Source organism: Mchenga conophoros, linkage group LG5 (genome assembly GCF_057382185.1).
Source record: "Mchenga conophoros isolate Kocher_MC1m ecotype Shallow Benthic linkage group LG5, M_conophoros_male_GT1.1, whole genome shotgun sequence".
Classification (NCBI taxonomy): Eukaryota; Metazoa; Chordata; class Actinopteri; order Cichliformes; family Cichlidae; genus Mchenga; species Mchenga conophoros.
In genome coordinates this window covers 18,819,252-18,846,281 of record NC_140530.1, presented here as the reverse complement: position 1 = coordinate 18,846,281, position 27,030 = coordinate 18,819,252, and the positions used below count along the sequence as shown (strand labels likewise).

The window sequence follows — 27,030 nt, the reverse complement described above, 5'->3', positions numbered from 1 at the left end:
TGCTCTGTTTCCAAGTGCCGCTGCGTGACTGAAAGCCTCGAGTTTGAAATCCTCTTTGAGACTGTGTCTCTTAACAGGTGCTAAAATCAGCCTTCAATAAACGGCTCGTTTTCAGTTAATAGTAAGCCTTGTTATTTTGCGTGTACGCACTTGGGTCCAACTTCTTCACTCCCTATAGTCTGCCTCTGCCAGACTGTGACAGCGGTGCAGCTTCGTAGCTTACCAAAGTCGTACTAAATAATTTTTTTTTTAAAGATTGCTGAGTGCCGTGTACCACAAAATCGGTTTGCGGTCAGTAAGCACAATCAGAATTCATACATAAGGTGCACTGTCGATTTTTGAGAAAATGAAAGGATTTTAGGGCGTGCAGCCCCCGTGCATGGGGGAGTTGTGTACAGTGAAGGAGAGAGGCGAGGCAGAGTAATGTTGCATAAAGACAGGAATGAGCGGAGCCTCAGCTGGCCCAGGAACATGAGCAAAGACCAGTTGAGCCCCGGCCACCCTCACCCGAGGCACTGGTAGGGAAAGGCTGGAGAACGGTCGAGCCCTAGCGACCCTTACCTGGGGAACTGGAACAGTTGCAGGGGGAAGCTGAACCGCAGGAACAGGAGCACATGGAAAAGCTGTCCCAGGAAAAACCAGCTGAGGAAAGTGATTAGCAGTGCCATATTGAGCAAGCTCGTTGACACACTCGAGCTGATGGGCACTACTGGAAATCTGTGTTTGGAAAACATGGAATAGGCTTTGAACAGGAAACATAATGGAGCAAAACACAATGGAGACCATACGTGAGCGTCAAAAGCTATCAGCTTCAGTTTTTGTCAAACCATTGCAGATGACCATTAAACTCTCTGAAGGTAGATCAGATCTCCACATCTGATCAAGAATTACGGGACATTATGTGACCTGGTGTAGGATTACAGGTGACCATACAAGGATAAAGATAGCTCTGGACCTATTCAAGTTAAACAGATATATTGCCTCAAGCTGTTCAAAGAATAATTAATGTACATGGATCTCCCTTCAGTTAGAAAACTACAGTTAGCAGCAGCTTGCTGTAGTCAACTCCCAGGAGAGGAATGCCCTACCTTAGCGGTACACATATTTATAAGGATAATGTGCGTCTATCTGATTGGTCAAAAACTGTTGAGAAGGGCCTGGGATTTAGAGTTAGCCCCCTCCTCCTCCCTCAGCTGCAGTTCTAGTGTTAGTTAGTTCCCTTTCTAATGCAAGTTTATATAGAAAGTTTACAAAACTGACTTCTCATAACAACTTTAACTCGGGGTCTAACTTCTCTAATACCAAAAAAGAAGGATCTTTGATCATTGACAGTTGGCATCCTATTTGTTTTATAAATAATGATTATAAAATTCTAGCATAAATTCTTGCTAGAAAGAAAGAAAGAAAAAAGATTAAGGTCCATTTTAAACTTAGTTATTGATGAGACACAATCAGGTTTTGTGAAAAACAAACATATAACAAATAACATAAGGCTAATTTTGGATATCTTCGATTACCCTTCCTTTTATTTTTAGATTTTTACAAACCATTTGATACCATAGAGTGCAACTATTTTTCAAGCTCTAGATAAATTGGAATTTGTTAGTAACTTTATTGCTGCTGTTAGAACTTTCATCTTGTAATTGAAAAAGAAAAAGCCTCCCAAAACGTTTCAATCAGTGGCTATTAAGGGATCTACCTCTGAGAGGCAGAGTCTTAATGACTAAGGTGGAAAGGCCGAGGGCAACTCCAGGTTAATTTATGCTGCCTTGGCTTTGGAGGTCGGAAATAAAATTTACAAGGAAATTAATCATTTACTCTTCAGTTTTGTCTGGGAGAATAAAACAATAAAACAAACAAACAACACTTTATAGGTCAATTGGATTCTGCAATTTTTCAGGTTCCCTACAAGTATTTGTAATGTCATTCCTTTTCATATCCTCTCTAAAATTCAAGACTTACATTTATTTCTTGTCTGCAGTAGGATGGTTTAAGCCTGGTCTCAATGCCTGTTTTCAACATGCTGACCTATTGCCAGGAGGGGCGCTGTGTATATGAGGACGCTGAATTTCCTAGCGTCTGTTGTCGCTTTCTGTTTGGTCAGCTGCTTTGAACAGGTGCATTCATTTACGTAGTGCGTGTGTTTGCACAGAAGTTGTAGACGTTTTGTCAGCTTAATCAAACTTGGCTATCCACTTAGAGGCCTTTTGTTGTGGCATCTCTTTTTTCTGTTGTGGTGGGAAATTTACCACTCCTCCCTAGGAAAACACAGTACAATAGAAGATGTATGCATCGCGTTGTTCGCCTAAACTGGCATGTTGTCACCTGTTGCTGCTGGGTTGGGAACAGGGCTGGACTGGGACAAAAAAATCTGCCCGGGCATTTTGACTAGAGACCGGCTCACCAGGTATTAAAGGAAAAACCATAAAGCCTTTGAATGAAAACAAACGCTGTTGTCACAGTGATGTACACTGTCTTGTTGGTATATATGTATCAATGTAATAAACTTAAACCTACACCATCCTCCCTATTCTGGTATTCTAAACAGTACCCAAAAGTAGACTGCTTGGTCGAGTTAACCTCCTAAACTATCTAGAACACATGACGAAAACCTGAAATTAAGACAGAGAAGACTAGAGGTGAGACATGATCATTACTGATTACTGATGACAGATTTAGATATATTTTCATAAACCATTCATTTGCCACATCAACAAACAGCATGGCAGGGCAAAAATATTTTTTCTAACATGGCAACCTTCAAAAAGTGAAAGGAGACAGAAAGACAGGTGAGAAAGAATAAAACTTAATTGACTTTTTGATGGCATTTTACACACAGTACTGATACAGTATCTAGAAAATGTGGGAAAATACTGGCATCATATACAGTACTTAGCTACTTCTGAAGAAATTATGATGGGACCCTAAAAAAATTACTATGTACAATAATGGATTTCTATAAATTTTACATCAGATGAAAACATTTGTTGTAAGATTCAGATAATTATCTGTTAAAAGCAAGACATTTTAAATGAGAATAAGAAAGAAAAGTATGTCTTTGTGCCCCTCTTTCTGTGTTAATGCCCTACCTGGCCCCTGGCAAAACTTTGCTAGATCCGCCCCTGCACAGTTACCAGCTGTCAGCTACATAAAAAAGGATCCTGGGGTTATTTGTCGCTCAGAAACAGTTCATAACTTCCCTTCAACTCATCCATGTCACCTAAAAGGTAAACCTGTTTCTCCATCACCTGTTCAGCTCTGATGATTCAGTAAGGACATCTCCTGGTTTCATCTTCATGTTTCCCTCTCACCAGATAACCAAACCCATATCATGACCAGCAGCTTTTACAGCTGTGGCTCCAGCAAACATCAGCTGATACTAGAAATTAATATTAAATAAATTCTAACAACAGCTGATCAAGCTTAAACGTGCTGCCGTTGTTTAGCGCGACAACCGCTGGTTTCCTCTTTGTGGCGCAAAGTGGGCGATAAACAAACAGGAGAGTAAAACTGATCAGCTGATCATTGATCAGTTTCATGATTGAAATAAGAAACAGGAGCGGGAGGGGAGAGAATGAGAGAAGAAGAGGCAGCTGTGCAGCAAAGACACAGAATAAATCCAGCTTTGTGTCTTTTTCATTGTAGCTGAAGTCCGGGACAAACTGTGTTCCTTTTCACCTCAACACAAAATGTGCAATATTTTCTCTGAATACCAGACGATTCCGTTTTTTACGGGACGGTTGGAAACTCTAATAACTAACCTCACAAATAAAGTAAGATAAAACAAGTTTAACATCATAGCACCCGCCCAGCTGTATATAAACTCCATCATGCTAGCTAGTACAAAGTAGGAGTTATTATAACTGACTGTAAAAAGTCAGCATAACGAAAATAAACTACACCTAAACTTGGTTTATATCTGACCCAGACAGACTGCAGGTCATAACTTCTTACCTGAAGTTCAGTTCACCGCCTTGGGTCTCTGCTCCTCCTGCCTTTCCGTCATCCACCTACCAGCATGTTGCATCTGCTGGCCTCCATCACTTGCTAATGTTACTGAATCTGTGGCAGCTCTGCCATAGCCACCACCAAACAACTGAGTTACTTTACACATCTCCCAGCATCCGGTCAAATCCACCACCTTTCAGTGTTTATACCGTTACGGAAAAAAACGAAACACCCCCCCCCCCCCCCCAAAAAAAACAAAAAAAACAAAAAACCCATTGGCCCATAAAAACGAAAAATCACCATCGGCCCACCGGGCATTTGGTTGGGAAGCTTTCCTCTTTTGTCCAAATGAAGTAGTTTAGCGGGCCAGGTATATGTAAGCTGCCCGTGAACTCAGCTTCAAATTTAAAGCGGCATTCCACTAAATGCAACTTGTCATTTTGCAGATGTTGGAGCTGCTTCCGTTTTTTTTCGCAGTATCTTTCTTTTCTTTTTTGTTTCTTTTTTCTTCTTGTCTTGTTTTAAGTTTTACTTCATTTGTTCTTTGGTATTGTTTGGGTTTGCGGCCCTTGCACATTGCCTCGCTGGTTGCGCAGCAACTACGTTTGATTCCCTAATTGGGTGTTTTGATCTTTTGTGTGTGTGTGCGCGCGCATCTGTAACCGGAAGGTCGCCGGTTCGATCCCTGGGCTCTCTGTCCTGGTCGTTGTGTCCTTGGGCAAGACACTTTACCCTACCGCCTACTGGTGTTAGCCAGAGGGGCCGATGGCGCGATATGGCAGCCTCGCTTCTGTCAGTCTGCCCCAGGGCAGCTGTGGCTACAACTGTAGCTGCCTCCACCAGTGTGTGAATGTGAGAGTGAATGAATAGTGGCATTGTAAAGCGCTTTGGGTGCCTTGAAAAGCGCTATATAAATCCAATCCATTATTATTTATGCAATGTTTGATCAAGCATTGCTTAAATAAATGTGTGTGTGTGTGTGTGTGTGTGTGTGTGTGTGTGTCCAGGCTGAGAGCTGAAGGTGGTGGATGGCCTTCTGAGGAACTGTTCCTCCGTGCTGTGCGTGTTTGGTGCCGGGTTCTCTTCACACTTGAATGCATGTTCACAAGTGTCTGACGTGATCTATTTATATTATTTGTTGAACTTGTCTCCTCCTCCTGTTACCAATCCTCACTTGCTGGTAAACCTCAGTCATAAACAAAAAAAAGTAAATACATCATTTTACTATTCTATTTTTTTTTCTTTTTTTTGGACCAAATTTCATATTCACAAGAAAACTCATTTTCCCCATTTTCATGATGGAATTCCTCAACTAAACTGACACTATCAAATTTCCCTCTAATCATAAAGCAGTTAAGATGTTGTTGTTCTGCTCTCAATTAAATATTCAAAAAGGTACTTGATACAAAATGAGGAGGAAAGGGGGAAAAAAACTTCCTCAGTAGTCGCTTTTTTCTTTTTTGCTCACGCTGGCACATCTGCATTCCTTTAATGTTCAAGTTCTGAAAAGATTTTGTACAGTATATATTTTATGTCTTTGTGCTACTGAGGTAGCTACAGCTCTTAGCTCACACTTTATTAGTACCACATGAAAAAGAGCAAACGTTTGTCTTATCTTGTCTTATCTTGTCTTATCTTTTGTTGAATTTAGTTTTAAAAAAATCCTAGTGCCATAAAGTTCTATTTTGCTCGCTGTGGTACAGCATGAAAAATTGATAGAAACCTGGATTGACAAATCAGGTGTTATGTCTAAACTTATAAAGAAAAGCATCTGGACTGTTTAAAAATCTTATTTGGAAGGTCAAGGACCCAGTATTGATCCTCTGCCTAATCACAGAAGTCAAGGTGACACTCTCACGGGTGAACACATTGTGCCTATGACACCAACGGTCTGCTATCTATAATCCAGTTTTGAGATCCCTTCTCAGAAGTCTTAACGCCCACTCACATTTTGGGTCATTTTATCTCAGTAAGTCACATGATAGGATAGGGCAAGGTCTCACAATGTGTACACCTGAAACCTTGACTGATAGTGACCTATACCTGTTTTCACACCTTGGTTCATGTGATTGGACAGACGATCAATAGTTGGTCAGTGATCCTCTTAGGGACACTCCCAAAAAGGCTTAAAAATCTGGGACTCGACCAGTTCCTCTTAGAACTGAAGAAGTTTCTCAAATGAGAGGTGAAACATCTTCAAGAAACTTAAAGTCCAGATGCTTTTCTTTCCAAGCTGCTTAGATTACTATGACCTGGATGATTGAGAACCTTCACAGACAACACCAAAATCAAATATGCAAAATTAAAGATAACAATGATGACACGAGTAAAAGTGTGCAACAGGCATAAGAGATTCACATACACTAGTCTATTTCTAGATGTGTATATATAGTGTGTTCAGATATAAATAAATAAAAACACTTTTTGGGTGAGAAATCAAAACTTCTTGTGGTTTGAATGTCTGACAAACGTGTAACAATTACTTAATGATAGTGCAGAGAATGTACATTATAGATGGGAGACAAATATGCTCTAAAGCAGGGGTCTCAAGCTTAAATGAGCTGTGGGCCACTGCTGGCACTGTCATCTCACTGGAGGGCCACTTTAGTGTTCAAGTAGTGCAAAAGAAACAAACAAGAAAACACCCACAAATCTTTCTGAAAATGTAGTGGTTTTTTTTTCTAAATTTCAAATATTGTATAACAAGACAAAATCGCAAACGTGAACGCAATTTTCTTTCCTCACTCTTAACTAATTGAAGCCTTTCATTGAACTACCAAATAAACTAACTGATACTGTCTTTCTGGCCAGACACGTGGCAGCACTTCTGCTATAATTTTGTTTGTATTTAACAAAATAAAAATGCAGATATATAAGTGTACACATTAGTTTTTGACTGCAAGTGAAAATTGTTTTCTTTACAAATAACTCTCACTTAACTAACACAGCCTAGACATGTTTACTCTCTGCCTTCATATTAAATAATTTTGGGTGTTTTAAAGAACCTATTTTAACATTGCTCTCAACAACAAACAAATCCTCTCTAATAAAAGCAACTTCAAGGGCCGAATTGTATTATATTTCTTCACATCAATATGTGCAAGTTTGAGACTCCTGCTCTAAAGAATATGTTTGCACTGTAATTTTAGCTGGAAATAAGAAACCTCTCTATGTTAACCAAGATTATAGAGTGGAATCTGAAATGAGAACACATAGTGTGCAGTATGAAAAGGGGCTGACAGTGAAACATACAATCTTAAAAAAACAAAAAAAAAACATGTATCATCTGGCAACTTCTACAATACTTTTTCTTTGATTTTTTTGTAATCTTCCTGATTATTCCTGTAATAATAATAATAATAATAATAATAATAATAATAATAGATTGGATTTATATAGCGCTTTCAAGGCACTCAAAGCGCTTTACAATGCCACTATTCATTCACTCTCACATTCACACACTGGTGGAGGTAAGCTACGGTTGTAGCCACAGCTGCCCTGGGGCAGACTGACAGAAGCGAGGCTGCCATATCGCTGTAATAAAACAGCTGATAAATATAGGACAGACACTGTGCAATAGACAGAGAATTACAGTGTCAGGCCTTTTCCTTGCTTAATGAATGAAGTTGATTCAACACAGTCCTCTATATAAGGGATATGTTGAGGTTTGGTCAATTCAAAACCCTGTTGCACTTCCTGTACTAGGTATGCTTTAGAAAAGCTAAGCAAAATTATCTCCTTTTTGTCAAGTATTGATTATTATCCACCAGTGTTTTTAATTGTTTGTATTTTTAACATACAACTTTTTCTTTTCTTGGTATTTTTAGCCTATTTCGTTAGTGATTTTTATCTCTGGGTCCTGCTGTGTGCTTTAGAGCTTCGTGGTGGCAGCCTGTCTGCTCACTGGGATCAGTTGGGTTTCTTGTGGGATTGTGTGCAGTAGTATTAGAGTGTGATCTCTGAATTAGGGTGAGCGGTCATTTTATTAGTGCTTAAGACTGTGCCACAACCTCTGTCTGTGCCTCGTGTTTCTTAAGTGAATCCCTATAGGACCAGTGGAAGTGTTTAATTGATTTATATGTATCTGTATACCAATAAAGCTGCTTGTAACAATGTGTGTATTGGACATTTTTGACTGCAGTGCTTGTTCTGAATTTTAAAATTTTATTCAGTTTTAAAACCTGTCCTGTACCCAAATTGGGTAACAAAAATAACAGTTGAAATAAGGTATAAATTAACATTCGGCTTTAATTTTGTTGATACATGACTCTTATAATTATTTAATTCATTTATTTAATATCAACACACTTTAAAGAACAGTAATTATGCACTGGAAGTTTTATCCTACCACATATGTAAACCCCTGTTAACGAAATCAATTTAGTTAGAAAAGGAAGAAACATAGAAGTGAACAGACAAAGAAGAGGTGATGGGGTCAACACATGATCCAGTCGTGTGTTGACACAGGCGGAACAAATGTCAGTCCTTTTTTTTGTATTTTCTCTTTGTCACTGCAACCAGACTTTGCTTCCTTTGTTTATATAACTGTATTTATGCTCAACTTTCACAGTCAAACATATTCCACAACTCACATCTTTTTCTGAGAAAACAAAAGTCATATTATTACGTATTATTTTATAAAGAAAACACACCACTCTCCATATTAACTTATGTGAAAACATGTCAGCGCTTTTCTTCTGAATAAATTGACCGGAAGTTACTTTTTTTTAGACGGAAGGAAGCGGCAGACAAGTTAGATGTAGTTCTTGGCGTGTTTCGTATAATATTAGTAATACTATTGTAATCTGCGTGACAGTTTCACTAAACTCTCTGACTTTATTCCTGTCAGGATTTTTTTCAGCCCGTTGGTGGGCTTAGTAGTTTCCTCTTGCTCCGTGTAACCGCGACGTGATGGAAAGTTAACGTTAGCACTCGGAAAAATAACGGACTAGCTAGTTAGCTATCACCAGCTGTCCTAACACACATGACTGGAGAAACCGATTAACTGGTTATGACTGTGACTGTACTTAGTTCTATTTTTCTTCCGGGGAAATTTTGTTTTCTCGGTTAACATACATATTCTTTTAGCAGGTTTTTACCCCACCCCCACACCCACCATCATACGTGTTAACTTAGCAAGTGTGGCTAGCTGGGCTACCTGAAGAAAAACGCCGCTTTATGCGCAGAAGTGTTTGAACACCTATGGACTAGCTGTGTGCTGTCATAAAGCTGATATGGTTGATAGGCTAAAGCTGGTGAGTAAACCACACCTTTAACAGGGAGTGACAAACACTTGTAATCACGCTCATAGTCAACACGTCTACAGCTCGAGACTGTAGTGAAACTTAGGTCCATGCTTCCTTTGCTCTCGTACGCAGCTGCTGCCAAGTTAAGTCTCTGCCCGTGAGGATATCCGGTCCACCATGAAGACCCTCGGACCCAGAATCTCATTTTATGCGGGCTTTGTGGTGGGAACTTTTACGCTGTACGTGTTTCTGCGGCAGCTTTGGTTTGAGAAGACTCTGCCAATGCATCAAGTCACCACCTTGGCTAGAATTCAGGACTACCAGCAACAGCTCGAGGAGGAAAAGAAAATGTGGAAGAAAGAGGGGTCTGCACTTTTCAACCTCGAGCACCCTCATCACATAGGTATCACAGCATGTGCCTCTTTAATGCCTTAATTAAACACCAATCTGTGTGTTTCAGACTTTGAATCTTCTGATAAATTAATAATTTACGGTATTCAGCTTTGGACTTTGGTCAGCTACACTTACAGCATAAATGAAAACTTCCTTTTTAAATTTCACTTCTTCATTGTAGTCTCTTTTATACCATAGTAGTCTCACTTTCTGCTAGGCAAGTTTGTACATTATATGTATAGGTAGTGAAGCATAGAAAGCCATGGACTGCTTCAGTAGCTACAAATATAGGTAAAAACCTTTCAATGTTTTAAAGGGGTGAAATGTTTTGTCTTAAACCAGAACAATATTTTATCTTCAGGCCAAGTGAGGACGTGATTCTATTTATCTTCAGACTTTTAGGACATATGTTCTCAACAAAGAAAAGGGTTGAGTCCGGTTTATAAAACTTTATCTCTTGCACGTGACCACGAGCTACATAGTTATATCCTTGAAGATTGTACATATTCACTTACTTAGAGCACAGGTTCGGAGTCACCTTGTTGCCTTATTTAACTGAAATGTCTGCAGTAATCCATTTTTTATTTTTCAATATTTTTTATTTTGATTAACAAAAATGTGCTCTGTGTTTGACGATTAACAGAGCCAAGTTACATTTGTTTTAGATTGCAGCTGTTTTCGTTTATTGCAGCCATAACTCTCTCAAGCCTTGTTTATAACTGCTAAGTAGCCTTTCCTGTTATACCTGAGTACTTTCTGTATGATATGAATCTATGTAAAACCCATGATGCAATAATGTAGTCAAAAGTGGGCTTTACGGGCAGCTGTGTGTTTACATTTCCAGGGACGTGCACGTCAGGACACAATCTAGGATTTCAAAGAGGTTTGTGGTTACAGTGTGCTTATGGCGTAGATTTAGCAAAGAAGTATAAATCCCTTATAACCAATCAAGATTTGAACATTACCAAGTGAGAACTGTGGACAAGAACAAACAAGAAATCAATAGTCATATAATCATGAGGATAAAGTGGAGATGATTGACTACACCCTCAGGAAGCTCAGCAGTCGCCAGGTCTTGACTGGAATCCACAAGGAAGAAGAAAGATGTGAAAGCTCAGGAACACAAAGCACAGGGAAACGAGTGTATTAGCATACATTGAAGGGAAGAGTCCAACTGTGTTAGTGAGAATTGGAAGCTGATTTCTGTAATCCAGGACAGGGGAACAAAAACCTCTCATGTCTCTGTAATTTGTTTAAGTCAGCAGATTTCTAGCAGACCGCTGATAAGTAGAACCATTTTAGTAACAGTTTCACTTAAGCTGTGAATAAAGGTGCATATCACCGTACTGAGTCATGAGTATTAGTTACTAGAGCTTTTTGTTCTCCCTGCAAAGACAAAAGTGAATACACACAGAATCACTCATAAGAGTGAAATGAAATATTCAAAGCATCCATGACACCTATTAAAGAAGATCACAGATAAAACTGGAAAGAAAGTTAAATAAATTTTTTGAATCTTTCAGACGAGAGGGTTTGATCACCTTACACTGCTTATCAGACCAATCAATTGTATAACACTTTTATAAAATAATATAGGTGCATAAATGCTGAAATGGATTCTTTTACCCGTTGGTAGGTGGTTGCCAAGCATTTCATAATATTCATGAATTTAATCGGGTTAATATGTGCAGTACCTGTGTACTATGCCAATTTTGGTTGCTCAAGTCCTGATTATGTTGGAGGATCTCACAGGCAGACAGATTTTGTATGCTATAGTAAAATGTTGCAGGGGTCCGTACACTTCATGGGGTGTTGTAGTGCATGAAAGCATGTTATTACCTGATTGATCCCCACTTTTCCAGTAATCTGGTATCTTATGTATGTGCAAATATACCTTTAGTACTCAGATTTGATGTGAAATTAAGGTGAAGTAATTCATTACTGGTAACTTGCCCAAACTGTTTATCTAAATAGCTGTTGCACTGCACTGATCTGCACTGCTTTTTTGTGACAGAATTATTACCAACCATAACTAGTCTCAGTATTTCCAAGTTGCCATCAGCAAATTAAATGTGAAATCTTGTCTTTTTTTCTGCATTGATTATTTGCGAACCTGGAAGCACAGTCAACAACAATAACATGTGAGCAAAACATCTTTCCATTAGTTTACCCTCCAGGACCATCAGTAGTTGTAGGAGGTTCCTGAAACAGTTGGACTTATCTTTGTTTCAGTCAGTGAAATGATAATAACGTCTCTGTGTCCTTACCAGGTGAGGATAGCCGCATGGCTGATGAATTGTACAAAAAGGTGCGTATTCTTTGCTGGGTGATGACTGGACCCAAAAACCTGGAGACGAAGACTCGACATGCGAAGTACACTTGGAGTCGCCATTGCAATATTGTTGTCTTCATGAGCTCTGTGGATGACCCCGACTTTCCCACAGTGGGATTAGGTACAAAGGAGGGTCGGGATCAGCTGTACTGGAAAACAATTCGGGCCTACCATTATGCTTATGAGCATTATGCAGATGAGGCAGATTGGTTCCTCAAGGCAGATGACGACACCTACGTCATAGTGGACAACCTGCGCTGGATTCTTGCAAACCACACTCCTGAGGAACCTATTTACTTCGGCAGACGATTCAAGCCCTACACTAAGCAGGGCTACATGAGTGGTGGTGCAGGCTACGTACTGAGCAAAGAGGCTTTGCGAAGATTTGTTGAAGGTTTTAAAAGCAAACAGTGTACTCATACTACCTCCGTAGAGGACCTGGCAATGGGGCAGTGCATGGAGAAAGTTGGGGTGCTGGCTGGAGACTCCAGAGACTCTTTTCATAGGGAGACATTTCACCCCTTTGTCCTTGAGCAGCACCTCACTGCCAAATTTCCAAAGAGCTTCTGGTATTGGAGCTACTGCTACTACCCCATCTCAGAGGCAAGTGTGGCAAACACCGTTGACATTGTGTTTACTCTTGACATCACTATTAAAGAGGTTTAAAGAAAGCTGAACACTATTAATATTTTAACTGAATTCTCACCTGCAAAATAAAATCCAATATTTGGATGCATTTCCACTTCACTCCATACTAGAACAATGTTTAAAGTGGACCTGTTATGCTTGTTGTTTTTTCTTTCTGGCATGCGTGCAAAGTGGTGGAAGCTAATATGGATTCTTTAATATTGAGGTTAGCATTATATGCTTAATCTCTATTAGCCAAACGCTGAAGCTTTGGACTGCACTCTCTTGCTTGTGAGGTGCAGCCAGTCTCAATAAAGTGAGCTTACTGGAAGAGCAGCTAATATAAGAGAGTGGTTGAACTAATTCAAAATTTTGTATCTTGCAAAGCTACTCTAGTAGAGTCCAAGAATAAAATCCGCAATAGATCCAGTTTTAACATTATATGTTTAACCAGACTAGCATTCTTTAATCAGTCATTAACTAGCACAGCTACACCTGGTTAAATCATAATCTGCATGAGCATCTTGAACATGATGCGTGTTACCAACATTGTCACTGTCAATTAGCATTTATACACATGGTGTTTAGACCCACAAAATGGTGATATCGCAACAAGACTGTGGGCTGGGTACTGCAGTTTTGTTACAGCCCTACTGTTTAACCAAACTGATGGAGTCTTGCATTCATTTCTGGATTTATCAAGCATGAATAAATAGTCTGATGCAAGACCATTAGTCTTCTTTTGTACTCCACCCATTCACATTGACATTTTCTTTTGTTTACAAAACAAACATTCCTCCATGTGTATTAATAACCATATCTTGTTTTTTTTTTTTCAGGGTCCTAACTGCTGCTCGGACATGTCAATATCTTTCCATTACGTGGATGCTGTAGGGATGTATTTAATGGAATATTACACTTATCACCTGCGTGCCTTTGGCTACAGATATCGCTATCAGCCTCCCACCCCACCTGGCTACAGTATAAATAAGTTTGAATCGTGGGATGCTGGGAAAAAAGACAAAAAGCTGGAACAAAAACTAGTCCATCCAGACCTATCCAGAACTGACAAGAGACAGAATGAAGATCCCCCTCCTGTAGATGGTAAAGATGGTCCTGCTGCTGCAGAGGGTAAATAACAGTAGGACTTTGTAGCAGTGTTGAGGGTACTGATCATTAGGATATGCGGTGGATTTGGGGTGTTGAGTGTTTGGGTATCCATTCTGATAATCAAAGTGAAGTATAAAAACTTTGTCCACTTAGACTGCTAGTGAACTTTGACAGCAAGACTGGGTGTTCCCCATGCTAAAAGGTGACCTGTGGCTCTGTATGTCAGTTTTGTCAGGTGTTTTCACAGATTGTTCCATAACAGGACTCACCTTTCTGTTGTTCTGAAAACAAAGTAAACCAGTATTTCCAGTGCATTTTTAAAAAAGTGACTTTTCTGTTCTTTCATTTCTTACCACAAAGTCCCAGTAAAACTTGTTCTAACACTCTTTAAGGCTTGCTGGAGTTGTTAGGCTTCAGTTCACACTTATAGCTATGTGCCTGAAACCTGGTTTATGTCAGATCATATTGTTGTTTACGAGAGTTTGATGCCTCCCAAACACTAGCGTTTAGGATTGTGCTTAAAAGCCTTTTCACATAAAATACAAGGGTAGCATCTCTTTACTTTTTATTTTTGGTTATTTTGTGTTTTGACAAGTTCCTTCTTTGAAGACATGTTTTAAACCAAGACGTTGCATAAGTCTAAAAGGTTTACTTAAGTGAAGTAGTTACAGTTAACTAATAATATTTATGTACCCATTAGTCTGCATCTCTTGGTAAACCAGACATCAGAATTGGTGAAAAACTGCTGTTTTCCTAAAAAGTAAATAGGCTAATCAAAGTGGATCTCCTATTTTTCAAAGTAACAGTGGAAAAAAAAAGGTTTTAAAAAAGTGATGAATAGGTCAATCTTTTATTCTCTATCAAATGAAATATTTTGTCCCATGGATGGTTATATATATATATATATATATATATATATATATATATATATATATACACACACTCTCAAAATCTGGCAAAATAAATTTTTTTATCACACATTCAGCCTTAATTAAACAGTAACAGCTATTAAAAATGATCTCAGTTGCCAGATTATTAGGTAGACAAGAGCTGAAACAGAATCCATCCTGAAGTTTTCTCTGTTTAATTAACACATCCAGCTGTGCAATGTTCAAACTACACATAAAACATGTCTGAAATTAGTGTAGAAAGAAGAATTTATTACATGTGTTCCTAGGTGTACCTAATAAACTGGCAACTGATTGTATTAATATTTGATATAACCGATATCATACGTTACTAAATGTATTTTAGGAAAATATTTTGATTGCATACTCCTCAATAGTGAGGTGACTGTTATGCTTTAAAAGGAATCTAAATTTCTACAATGCAGCCAAAGATTTCACACAAGACCACAGTGAAGGCTGATGAGCCTTTTCAGCTGTTATATGTGATCGGGCTAATTGTGTGGCGCTTGTGGGTCTTTTTCTTTCTTTCTTTCTTTTGTTAAAGAGGACTTTGTTTAGTCAGCAAAGACTTTCTGGGAAGTCAGTTGGATGAAGAACAAGTTAGTCAAACTTCTTTTGTCTTCTCTGGAATGAAAAATGATCTTAATCAACCGACCCACAGCACATTGTTACCTTTCTGTGTAACGTGCTGCACACAGTTTCCTGCATCTTCCTACAGTGGAGTCATTAGCTTGTGCCTTGTAAATTGAGATTGTATGAGCCAGCCATTAGCTGCACACTTGACTTAGCACTGTGACATGAGCGTGAAGAGAGTGTTGATTCAGATGGCTGTTTTATTTTACTGAATCCATCTGTTGTAATGTGTTTGAGCTTCATTCAAGTCAGTGAATGTCTTTTTTGGTTTTTTTTAAGTTTGACAAAGGTGGTGTTATTTTGAAAGTCTTTGCCAGTCAGGCCTCATTTGAAGTTGGTACACTTTGCACATGTAAAAAATAAAATTAATAACAGCTCTTTTGCTAGTTTCTAACCAGACATTAAACCTGTGGTAGATGCAGTAATCACCAAAGGTGAGCTTAAATGCTGAAAGAAGAAGAAGGAATTTGGCACATATCTGCAGAGTGACTAAAGGTTTTCATGGAACGGTGGCCATTTTTTTTTCTTTTTATGACCACATTTTCTTCAAGGTTAAAAATGTATGAGGTTGATATTTTCAAATATAACTTTGTGTTTACACTTGGTTTCTGTAGTATGTGCACGAACACATGCATGTTCACCAGAGCATGGTTTAAAAAAATGTTTTTTTCTTCTCATCTTTCTTTTGGCTGCTCACGTTCACATTTGATATCAGCCGCATCATTTCTAATGGTCCTTGACAATCTTCTCATTTCAGAGTTTTCTTAAAGGGAATGGTGTACAGTGCTATATTTATATTTGGAACGTATTTATATTGGAATAGAAATCTTAATTGAGTCGATACACTTCAGTGTGGATATGAGTTCATTTTAATGTGTGAGCACACATGATATAATCAGTGTGCAGGATTGTTTTTAGTGAAATGGTAATTTAATCACTATAAATAAAAGCATATTTTATTTTATATCTTGATTTTGTTTACATGTATTTGCACAGAGCATTTTTCTCATCACAGCAGAGGAACATTCATGCAGGGTTACTATGACTGAATAATATTTGATGGGCGGATGGTCATTGTCCACAGTAGCCCTGAGGGTTTACAGCGCGATGGAAAAGCCGAAGTTTCACCATGAGGGTTCATGATACAAGTATGTGTCATGTGTCCATTAAACAAAGCGTTCCATCCTGAGGGGGGAAAAAAAAATCCAAAATGGAGTCAAAACATTTCCACAAAAGCGATACATAACTTTCTTTCTTGTATTTCTTTTTTCTCAAGTGAGCGGGTTTCTTACCTATGCCTTCCATCATCAGTGAAACCGCCTCCTCTTTTCTGAATACCTGTTTTCACGCAGACTAGTCATACCTGTTGCAAAGAAAAGTAAAGTGCCTTCAAGCTATCTACACTGACCAAGAAACACTGCTCACTGCTTCCTGGAACTAGATTTGTCACTTGCCATGGAATACCAGACTTGACAGATCCACACCTTTTCACAATCTCAGCCTGAGCTCTTGTGATAGGCGTGAAAAAAAAAAAAAATCAGGAGAGGCTGTAGAGAGTGTAATGCTGCCTCTTGATTGAGAGCGAGCAGTTGCTCCCAGCTCATCCATCAACAAGTGTGGTTTACTGTTACTGTTTTAACACCTATGCCTAACCATGTTGTTTTTGGAGTCTGAACCTAACTAACAAGTGCTTCCGAAGTTGCTTAAAAGTGACCTGAGATTTAAGAAAATGCATCTAATTCATTTATCAGCGCATCTTCCTTCTAGTGAGAACTGTTCTACTGATTCCAAAGGCACTCACTTGTTCTCCACCCCAACAGATCAGCAAGGCTGTGATCAGTGTCCCCTGCAAAAGAAAAATATTGCATTCAGTAAAGCACAATGATGAAAACTTGTTTAACACCAAATTCAGCTGCTTTTTATGTTAAAACAACTACAGGTTAAATGAGTTTCATTCTTAGGAAAAGTGGAGCAAAAATTCTTGGCATACTGTTTGTCAGAGCAGCATTTCTCCGTCCCATCAGACCCAGAAAGCTGTCATAACCGATGTCATCAAATCTCTTCAAATCACGGTCCGATCCAGCCTTGGGGGACAGGGAAAAAGAGTTACAGTGGGGCAAAAAAGTATTTAGTCAGCCACCGATTGTGCAAGTTCCCCCACCTAAAATGACGACAGAGGTCAGTAATTTGCACCAGAGGTACACTTCAACTGTGAGAGACAGAATGTGAAAAAAAAAAAAAAAAAAAAAAAAATCCATGAATCCACATGGTAGGATTTGTAAAGAATTTATTCGTAAATCAGGGTGGAAAATAAGTATTTGGTCAATAACAAAAATACAACTCAATACTTTGTAACATAACCTTTGTTGGCAATAACAGAGGTCAAACGTTTACTATAGGTCTTTACCAGGTTTGCACACACAGTAGCTGGTATTTTGGCCCATTCCTCCATGCAGATCTTCTCGAGAGCAGTGATGTTTTGGGGCTGTCGCCGAGCAACACGGACTTTCAACTCCCGCCACAGATTTTCTATGGGGTTGAGGTCTGGAGACTGGCTAGGCCACTCCAGAACTTTCAAATGCTTCTTACGGAGCCACTCCTTTGTTGCCCGGGCGGTGTGTTTTGGATCATTGTCATGTTGGAAGACCCAGCCTCGTTTCATCTTCAAAGTTCTCACTGATGGAAGGAGGTTTTGGCTCAAAATCTCACGATACATGGCCCCATTCATTCTGTCCTTAACACGGATCAGTCGTCCTGTCCCCTTGGCAGAAAAACAGCCCCATAGCATGATGTTTCCACCCCCATGCTTCACAGTAGGTATGGTGTTCTTGGGATGCAACTCCGTATTCTTCTTCCTCCAAACACGACGAGTTGAGTTTATACCAAAAAGTTCTACTTTGGTTTCATCTGACCACATGACATTCTCCCAATCCTCTGCTGTATCATCCATGTGCTCTCTGGCAAACTTCAGACGGGCCTGGACATGCACTGGCTTCAGCAGCGGAACACGTCTGGCACTGCGGGATTTGATTCCCTGCCGTTGTAGTGTGTTACTGATGGTGACCTTTGTTACTTTGGTCCCAGCTCTCTGCAGGTCATTCACCAGGTCCCCCCGTGTGGTTCTGGGATCTTTGCTCACCGTTCTCATGATCATTTTGACCCCACGGGATGAGATCTTGCGTGGAGCCCCAGATCGAGGGAGATTATCAGTGGTCTTGTATGTCTTCCATTTTCTGCTGATTGCTCCCACAGTTGATTTTTTCACACCAAGCTGCTTGCCTATTGTAGATTCACTCTTCCCAGTCTGGTGCAGGTCTACAATACTTTTCCTGGTGTCCTTCGAAAGCTCTTTGGTCTTGGCCATGGCGGAGTTTGGAGTCTGACTGTTTGAGGCTGTGGACAGGTGTCTTTTATACAGATGATTTCAAACAGGCGCCATTCATACAGGTAACGAGTGGGGGACAGAAAAGCTTCTTGCAGAGGACGTTACAGGTCTGTGAGAGCCAGAGATTTTCCTTGTTTGAGGTGACCAAATACTTATTTTCCACCCTAATTTACGAATAAATTCTTTACAAATCCTACCATGTGGATTCATGGATTTTTTTTTCACATTCTGTCTCTCACAGTTGAAGTGTACCTCTGGTGCAAATTACTGACCTCTGTCATCATTTTAAGTGGGGGAACTTGCACAATCGGTGGCTGACTAAATACTTTTTTGCCCCACTGTAGCCTTTTGCTCAGTGTTGTTATTTTTTCAACTTCTTATTTAATACGTTTGCTGAAGTGGCTGCGAAGTTCTGCGTGGAAATGTGAGTGCATCTCATTTGACTTAGTCATACCTCTTTCAGTGGATTGTAGGCCTTTTCTTCACAACAGCACCTCACAGTCAGTAAAATGAAGATACTCAATGCAACCAGTGAAAAATGTGTTTCCTCCATCACTTCACTGAACTGTGAATCACTGGATTAAAGGTAAAAAGAAAAACAAAAGACATAAGTAAGCTACAAGTGAATTTACACATTAGGGAATCAGATGGGAGGCGTCTCCATGTATCTGTGGTTAAGGTGTTCTTTGTTCTCTGTTGAACTGTCCTCCACAACACTTAGCGATCTGTTGTGTAACTTCAGTTTACAACGATGCAGCAAAGCTGTTTGAGTATAGTTAAATACTGCTTCTTTAAGGCACCAGTTTATCTTAGTGGTACTCATCTGTCTTGTGCAGAACTGTGGCATTCATTTTCATATAGTTGTATGAATGATGCATATCAAATTATTGTTGACCCCAGAGTGTCTTAAAATATGAGTTTTTGAGTATTTGGTTTAAAGCACATCTATTTTTGCATTTGGCTCAAATATAAACATTTAATATGTAGCAGCCTAAGCCTATTGCTACATAACTTAAGATGGATTTAGGGTCACCTGATACAGCCCTAACTATAAGATTTATCCAAAAGGAAAGTTTTAAGCCTAATCTTAAAAGCAGAGAGGGTGTCTGTATCCTGAATACAAATTGGAAGCTGGTTCCACTGAAGAGAGGCCTAAAAATGGAAGGCTCTGCCTCCAATTCTACTTCAGAACACTCTAGGAACCACAAGTAAGCCAGCAGTCTGAGAGTGAAGAGCTTGATTCAAAGTGACATGGTACTGTGAGGTCTTAATGAGGCCTGATTATTCAAGACGTTACATATAAGGAGAAGGATTAAACATTCAATTCAGGATTTCACTGGGAATCAAGCATATATTTATTAGTTTCAGATGTAGCCATTCTTGTATTTTGCTTGTTTACATTATTGTATTTTGCACAACTCTGTTGCTTGTGAAGCTCGCACACAAGAATTTCACTCACATGTACTGTACCAATGTACCTGCACATGTGATGTGACAATAAAAGTGATTTGATTTGATTTGATTTGAGAAGCTAGTATAGGAGAAATATGCTCTTCCTTTCTAGTCCCTATCAGTACTCTTGCTGCAGCATTTTGGATCCACTGAAGGCTTTTCAGGGAGTTTTTAGACATCCTGATAATGATGAATTACAGTAGTCCAGTCTCGAAGTAACAAATGCAGGAACTAGTTTTTTTCAGTATCACTCTGGGACAGGATGTTGCCATCCAGAATAAGCATCTGGCTGGATGTCAGATTTTTATGGCTGAGTGCAATAACCTCAGTTTGATTTGAATATAGAAGCAGGAAATCAGATATCATCCAGGTCTTTATGTCTTTAAAGACACTCATGCAGTTTAACTAACTGGTGTGTGTCATCTTGGTTCATGGATAGATAAAACGTGGTTTTAGATGCATAGCAAATATCTGCCCACTGATTAGCCTTAAATATTATGTCAGAGTCTCTAAAGGCCTAATACTGGTTTGGTAAAGCTTCAATTTGCCTCTGTGGCATCACCATCATTATATAAAGTCCATTAACTTTCGTGTGAATTATGTAATCTATTAATCTATTCTGCTGTCCATGACCACAGCCATTTCTTCATAAAATAATTCACTTGTTCCCTTTTATTGTGCTTCAAATGACTTTGTAGATCTCGTGCTGTTAACAGCAAGACATTCTTCCAGAATTTCATGAGCATTCCTCTTGAATTTTGTATGTTACAGCTGAAACCCAAGCTTACAGTGAACTTTCTCTAGTGTGTTCATAACAGAATACAGAGTAAACACTACTGTTTCAGTGCTTCCTCTAACACCTTTTGAACTAATAACCACGTCAGCTGGATATGGACAATACACAACATTGTCTATTGTCTGCCTAGGCTCAGGGCAGACCAATGACTGGCTGGAGAGATCATATTTCTCAGATGGCTTAAGACTCTCTGCTCGAACTGCTGCCCACGCAACACAAACCCAGATAAGTGATAGGAGGATGGCATTGTCTATTGTCAATCTCTGTCAAATAAACGTCAAATACTTGTCTATTAGCCAACATGAGCAGTTCCTATTTTATTGTTTACATTTTTTTCTCTCTTTTCAGAAGTCTAAGGAGGAGCTTAACCTTTGAAACATTATGCTGTTCATAAAAACTTGAAAGGTGCTTATTGACTGAGCAAACACCATGTAGATGAAGTATTGTGTCACACCTCTTAATCTTTGAATTCAGTTGTATTCAAAGACGAAAGTCAAATACGTAGCCACGCAGTCCACCTTTACAAATATTTATGATGGAATGGGTGAGTGCCACTGTTAGCACTCACTCCCGCAGTCCAGCGACATGGAATTACTGGTAATTCTATATGCCTGTAGGTATGAGTGCAAATAGTTGTCTGGCTCTTTGTGTTAGCTCTTTGTGATAGTCTGCAGCCTATCCCAGCTGCAACCAAGTTGCGATGACGAGTTGCTGAGTCCTGAGGTGGAAAAAGGTGAGCTGAAAGGCTACAAACTTCTTCTGGCATCAACACAAAAACTGTGCTAGGAGCTTCATGGCATGGATTTCAATGTCTGAGCAGCTCCTGCAGCTGTGATGTGTAGGTATGCCATATTTTGTGCATATAGTATGACAATTATTTTTATTTGCTATCACTCCATTGCTTTTTACCTATACTTATATTTATCTATTCTCACCTCATCCCATCTCAACTGGCTGCTAGAAATATGAATAATTAAGGAATAATATAGCAAGTTTTAAATAATCAGATAACTATAGTGCATCAAGTGATACATTTTGACCTAATTGCTTATGATTTAAGTCAAAATGGAATAAAATAGCCATGGAGTATTGTGTTATCACATAATCCCACATTATAATTTAATTCATGCAGTCAGCCATGTAAAGACTCATGTAACGAACCAAAAGTGTAAAAAATCTTACCCTGAGCTGATCTTTATGTATAAACCAACAATCACTCCAGCTTTTCCCTTCGCATCAGAGCAGCGCCATGTCACGTTGAAGCCTGTCTTTTAAGACAGCAGGATTTCTCTTTCTCAAATTTTATATAGCTTGAGTTAATTTTTAATCTGATTAGCACTCCACCCACCACCCAAAACTCTGTCCCACCCTAGCACATGTATACACATAATTTGTTGTAACTGCCTCATTAGATGTTCCTCATTGAAAAAATGATATTTTTTTCCCATTAAGACATAAAAGAAACAGGCAAAAAATCTACACAAATCTAACAATAAAGCTAAATGTTTCATCCTCATGTGGATAAAACTTTGGCTTAAACATTAAAAGAAAAAAAAAGAAAGTAATCTGGAGCTTATTTGTATGCTGAATTGTGTACAGACCTTTGTCCATTCCTTATTTAATGCAAGAGACATTAAAAGAAAATGTTTAATGTGGTATATAATAGCTTTGTGACATGGTGCATCATCCAGCTGGAAGCAGCCATCGGAAAATGAATCATACTTTTTAATCTATTCATTATGTGGAATAGGTTTTGCTCGATTATCTTGTTAGAATTACTCTTCTGTATCTCTCACATGAAATCTCTTTGTCACTGAAATGCATGCTCTTTAAGAAAACGAAACACAGTGTCAGATGGCTTACAGTAACATGTTTGAAGCTTTAGTTTACGTTTGTGGTCAGGGTGTGAACTAACGTTTTAGGGCGTTGTAGCTTGCAGATATTTGTTGCCTGTTACTCTTAGGATGACTTGTGTTACAGTGACAGACATTCACAAGAGCAAATTTAAAGATGCGTGTGTTTTTAATTATTTAGCATCGCTGCTCCCTTTAATGTAATGAGTGACATCACCACATTAAATGTGAACATATATGAGCATGTAGTGTTTGCCACAAGACATTATGAAACTTGTTCATTCCAAAGTAAGTGCCATAAAGTTTTAACTATTATCTCCTGTCAAACATGTCAGTCAGCCTTCCTGTTTGTCAAACACTACAGTTTATTTGCTCCACAGAGTTCCACAGAATTGGTTGCTCGTTGCTAGGAAAAACTATTTGCATTAGACATTTTCCCTTGGCAGTTTTGTTTACCATATGCCACAAAACACAACGTATGTTGTCATTGCTATGAAAATGAAACCCAGCTTTAGCTATCCGTGCAGCCAGATGACACATGCAAAATTTAAGCTATTACTTATTAGACATAATGACTGGGATGACCACTAAATTCAGACAAAACTGAGGTTATTGTAAAAATCCTAGAAACATGGTGTCTAACCAGGTGGACTTGTTTTTGACCAGGATATCTTCTTCAGTGTGCACATTAGACAAATATACATATATATATATTCTTGCATTTGTGCAGAATCTCTAAAATTAGAGTAAATAATCAAACCCCGTCTCATCCTAAAGACCTCATAGTAATCCAATAGAGCACTTCGCTCTCAGACTGCTGGCTTATTTGTGGTTCGTAAGGTATTTAAAAGTTGAATGGGAAGCAGAGCCATCAGCATTTAGTTCCTTCTGTGAAACCAGTTCTCTCTGTGAGTTTGTAATTGGGAGACAGACACCCTCTGCTTTTAAGATTGGTCTTACAACTTTTTTTTTTTTTTGATAAATCTTATAGTTAGGACTGGATAAGTTGACCCTCAATCCACTCTTAGTTACACTGCAACAGGCCTATGCTGCTGGTGACTTCCCATGATGCAATGGTTCTTCTTCAGTCACCTTTTTTTTACTCACTATGTGTTCTCTCTAGATTCACTCTCTAGATTTTAATTATTACTTATTATTAATCTCTGTCTTTCACCTGTCTCCCACCCCTCACCCCCAACTGGTCGCAGCAGATGGCCTCCCTGAGCCTGGTTCTGCTGGAGGCTTCTTCCTGTTAAAAGGAAGTTTTTTCTTCCCACTGTTGCTGAGCGCTTACTCATAAGGCGTTGTCTGATTGCTGGGGTTTTCTCTGCATTATTGTAAGTACATTGAGGCGATTGTTGTCGTGATTAGGTCAGATTATAAATTAAACTGAACTGAATTAAATTACAGTGCCAACAGCTCATCAGTGGCTTGATGAGACAGAAGAAACACCCCTACAGACTCATCACATGCAGAACAATTGGTTTCGTTTTCTTTTTGTTTTAATTTTAAATGGAAAATATTTTTAACACTTTTATTCAATTTGTCGGTGGTTAATTTGATAAATTGATAATGCTTTATTGATAGCTTTATTTATTTTCAAATGACTCTAGCAGTTAGCAGTAGGCATCACCCAGCTAACTCTGTCCATAGTTGCTGAAACCTGGTATTAGCATCTCTTAAACTTGATCTAGAATGTTAACGCTTTCATTTTGTACAGAACATGAAATGCATGGAGAACAATTCATCTTTCGCTGAAGGACTTTGTCATTCAGACACAAATAAAAGTTCTGAGCTTTTCTATTTCTTTCTTCTTCTTTTTTTAACCTCAGTTACTTTGAATTCAGTTTTGCCATAGGCAAAAATATTCTATTGCAACAATAAATCTAAATGTTTAAAGTCTTTCTAACTACACAAAAACAAATGCTCATTAGTATCACGGTATCATGGCTGCAGTCGTGCTCAGTCATACATTGCACAAACAAAGTGAAGCAGGCACTTAAAAAACCTGTGGTTCAAAACCTGTTGATGTAAATAAAGTGCTCCACTTATATGAAAAAGCTTCTGAGGATTTTTTATTGGACCCTAGGGTCTTAATCATATCCATATGTGTCATTTCCACTGAATTCCTTGCAGAAATTACTGTGTAAGCAATCAGTCCTCTAATTAGACATTTTATATAATTTATCAACCACATTAAATAGGACCGCTTTCCTGTGTCCGGGCAAGAGCGTCATATATTTGTGTTGTACACTCATCGGTCACTTCATTAAGAAATCTTGCTGCTATCTTGATTGAGCTCCTTTTTCTTTTAGAACTGCACTAATTCTTCATGGCACAGATTCAACAAAGTTTTTAAAACTTTGATTCATACTGACACGACAGCATCACACAGTTGCTCCATATTCATCATCTGCACATCCACGATGACACTCTCCCCTTCTACCACATCCCTAATCTGTTCTGTTGGGATGTAAATAGTCAGCAACTAATACTAATATTTAAAAAATAGGTGAAACATTCAGGTGGTTCATATTTCTTGCGTCAGATGTAAAAAAAAACAAAAAACAGACAGCGTTCTTTTCAGAACATTTTGCTCGAATCATTAAGTCTGTGAAGGTTCTCAGTCATCCAGGTCATCGTAGTCAAAGGAGCTTGCAAGTAAAAGCGTCTGGACTTCTTTAAGTTGCTTGAAGACGTTTCACCTCTCATCCGGTCAAACCAGATTTAAACCCAGTGGGAGAGGTGAAAACATCTTCAAGCAACTTGAAGAAGCAGAAGTTTTATTTATATTGACATCTGCTCCCATGAAAAAGAAAATATTTCCAACATCGCCCCCTAGTGCCAAGAAATCCTCCTATCACACATTATGCCAGGCATTTCATTAGGTACACTTTGCTACTATTGAGTTGAACCCACTTTTACCCCCAGAACTGCCTTAATTCTCATGCCATTGAGTCAACATGGTGCTGGATACATTCCTCAGAGATTTTTGTCCATTTTTACATAGTTGCATGACAGCATCACACATGCTTCAAATTTGTTGGCTGCACATCCATGATGTGAATCTCCCGTTCACCCACATTTCAAAGGTTTTCTGTCAGATTGAGTTATGGTGGCTGTGGAGGCTGTTTGAATAGGGGGAACTCATTAACATCTTCAAGAAACCAGTGTGAGAGGATCTGAGCTTTGTGTGTTATCCTGCTGAAAGCAGCCATTGTAAGATGGGTAGTCAATACAGTGATCATAAAGGGATCCAAAGTGGTATGCTATGAAATATTTTCACACCATTAGCTGACATATATGGTGTCTTCTGCAGTTGTAGCGCATCTTCTTTAAAGATGTGATGTCCTGTGTGCACAGAGATGCTTTTCTACATATCTTGGTTATGATGAGTAATTGTTTGAGTTACTGCTGCCTTCCAATCAGCTTGAAGTGGCCTGCCCATTTTTCTCTGACCTCTGCTCATTTTCTAAACCCTAGAGATGGATGTGTAGTAAAATCTCAGCAAATGCACAGTTTCTGAAATACTCAGACCAGCTAGTGTGGCACCATCAACCCACTACATTCAAAGTCATGTTTCATCCTTATGCTGATGCTTAGCAGAGCTTCAGCAGGTCTTCTTGACCTAATAAAGTGGCCAGTGAGTGCATATATTTAAGAAACTATTGCTGGTTAACATAAATGGGCCAAAACAATCTGCTCATGTGATATGATTGATTATCGTCTAATTGGAAGCAGCTCTGAATTTTATGTGTCTGTGCAGAGCGTTATATTACTGAATTACCAGACATGCAAGAATGACAACAGGACTTGTGAACACATGAAATGACTGATTAACTTTTATTTATTTATGTTTTTTTTTACATTTTTTTATGGTAGTTGGACAATTTGGTTCTGAATGATCTTATTTATTTGTAGGACACTCATTGACATACATGGAAATTTAAAACTTTAACTCTAGAGTGTTATCGGAACCTACAAGGAACCTATTACTACTGGAAACTATAAGTGTGGGAGAACATAGGGATGAAAAACCTAGTTTTCCAAATTCTGGAAGAACACTGAACAAGTCTGACATGCTTCAGTCCACTACTGACTGGTTAAATGCAATAATATCACTCTCTGTCACATAACCTGAATTTGCTGAATAAGTGGGAGAAATCCATGTGGAACCTCAGAGTGAGTCCCGGGGAGGCCAGTTTTGATGTCTATTTAAGTTACCGAATACGGTTCCTCACCAAATATGGGTTATTCCTGTTATTTGAGAGTTCTGCAGGATTCTAACAGGGTAAAGCTATTTTTGTGTAAGGGTAAAATCGGTGTGTAAAGAACAAAAGAAAGAGA

At 38.8% G+C, this 27,030-nt stretch overlaps 2 protein-coding genes across 2 annotated transcripts; one reads left to right on the top strand and one right to left on the bottom strand.

Annotated features, from left to right (window-relative positions):
• Positions 1 to 8,678: 8,678 nt before the first annotated feature.
• On the top strand, positions 8,679 to 14,560 carry c1galt1lb (core 1 synthase, glycoprotein-N-acetylgalactosamine 3-beta-galactosyltransferase 1, like b). The gene is made up of 4 exons (XM_085273890.1): positions 8,679 to 9,203; positions 9,327 to 9,597; positions 11,858 to 12,522; positions 13,386 to 14,560. The coding sequence occupies exons 2-4, from the start codon at positions 9,372 to 9,374 to the stop codon at positions 13,683 to 13,685; spliced, it is 1,191 nt and encodes a 396-aa protein (XP_085130016.1). The 5' UTR covers positions 8,679 to 9,203; positions 9,327 to 9,371; the 3' UTR covers positions 13,686 to 14,560.
• Positions 14,561 to 15,883: 1,323 nt separating this feature from the next.
• On the bottom strand, positions 15,884 to 22,090 carry tac3b (tachykinin precursor 3b). The gene is made up of 6 exons (XM_085273892.1): positions 22,013 to 22,090; positions 19,037 to 19,157; positions 17,188 to 17,281; positions 16,999 to 17,043; positions 16,490 to 16,560; positions 15,884 to 16,382 (listed from the first exon to the last, which is right to left on the bottom strand). Exons 2-5 carry the CDS (start codon positions 19,133 to 19,135, stop codon positions 16,505 to 16,507), a joined length of 294 nt encoding a protein of 97 aa, XP_085130018.1. The 5' UTR covers positions 19,136 to 19,157; positions 22,013 to 22,090; the 3' UTR covers positions 15,884 to 16,382; positions 16,490 to 16,504.
• Between the last annotated feature and the right edge of the window lie 4,940 nt (positions 22,091 to 27,030).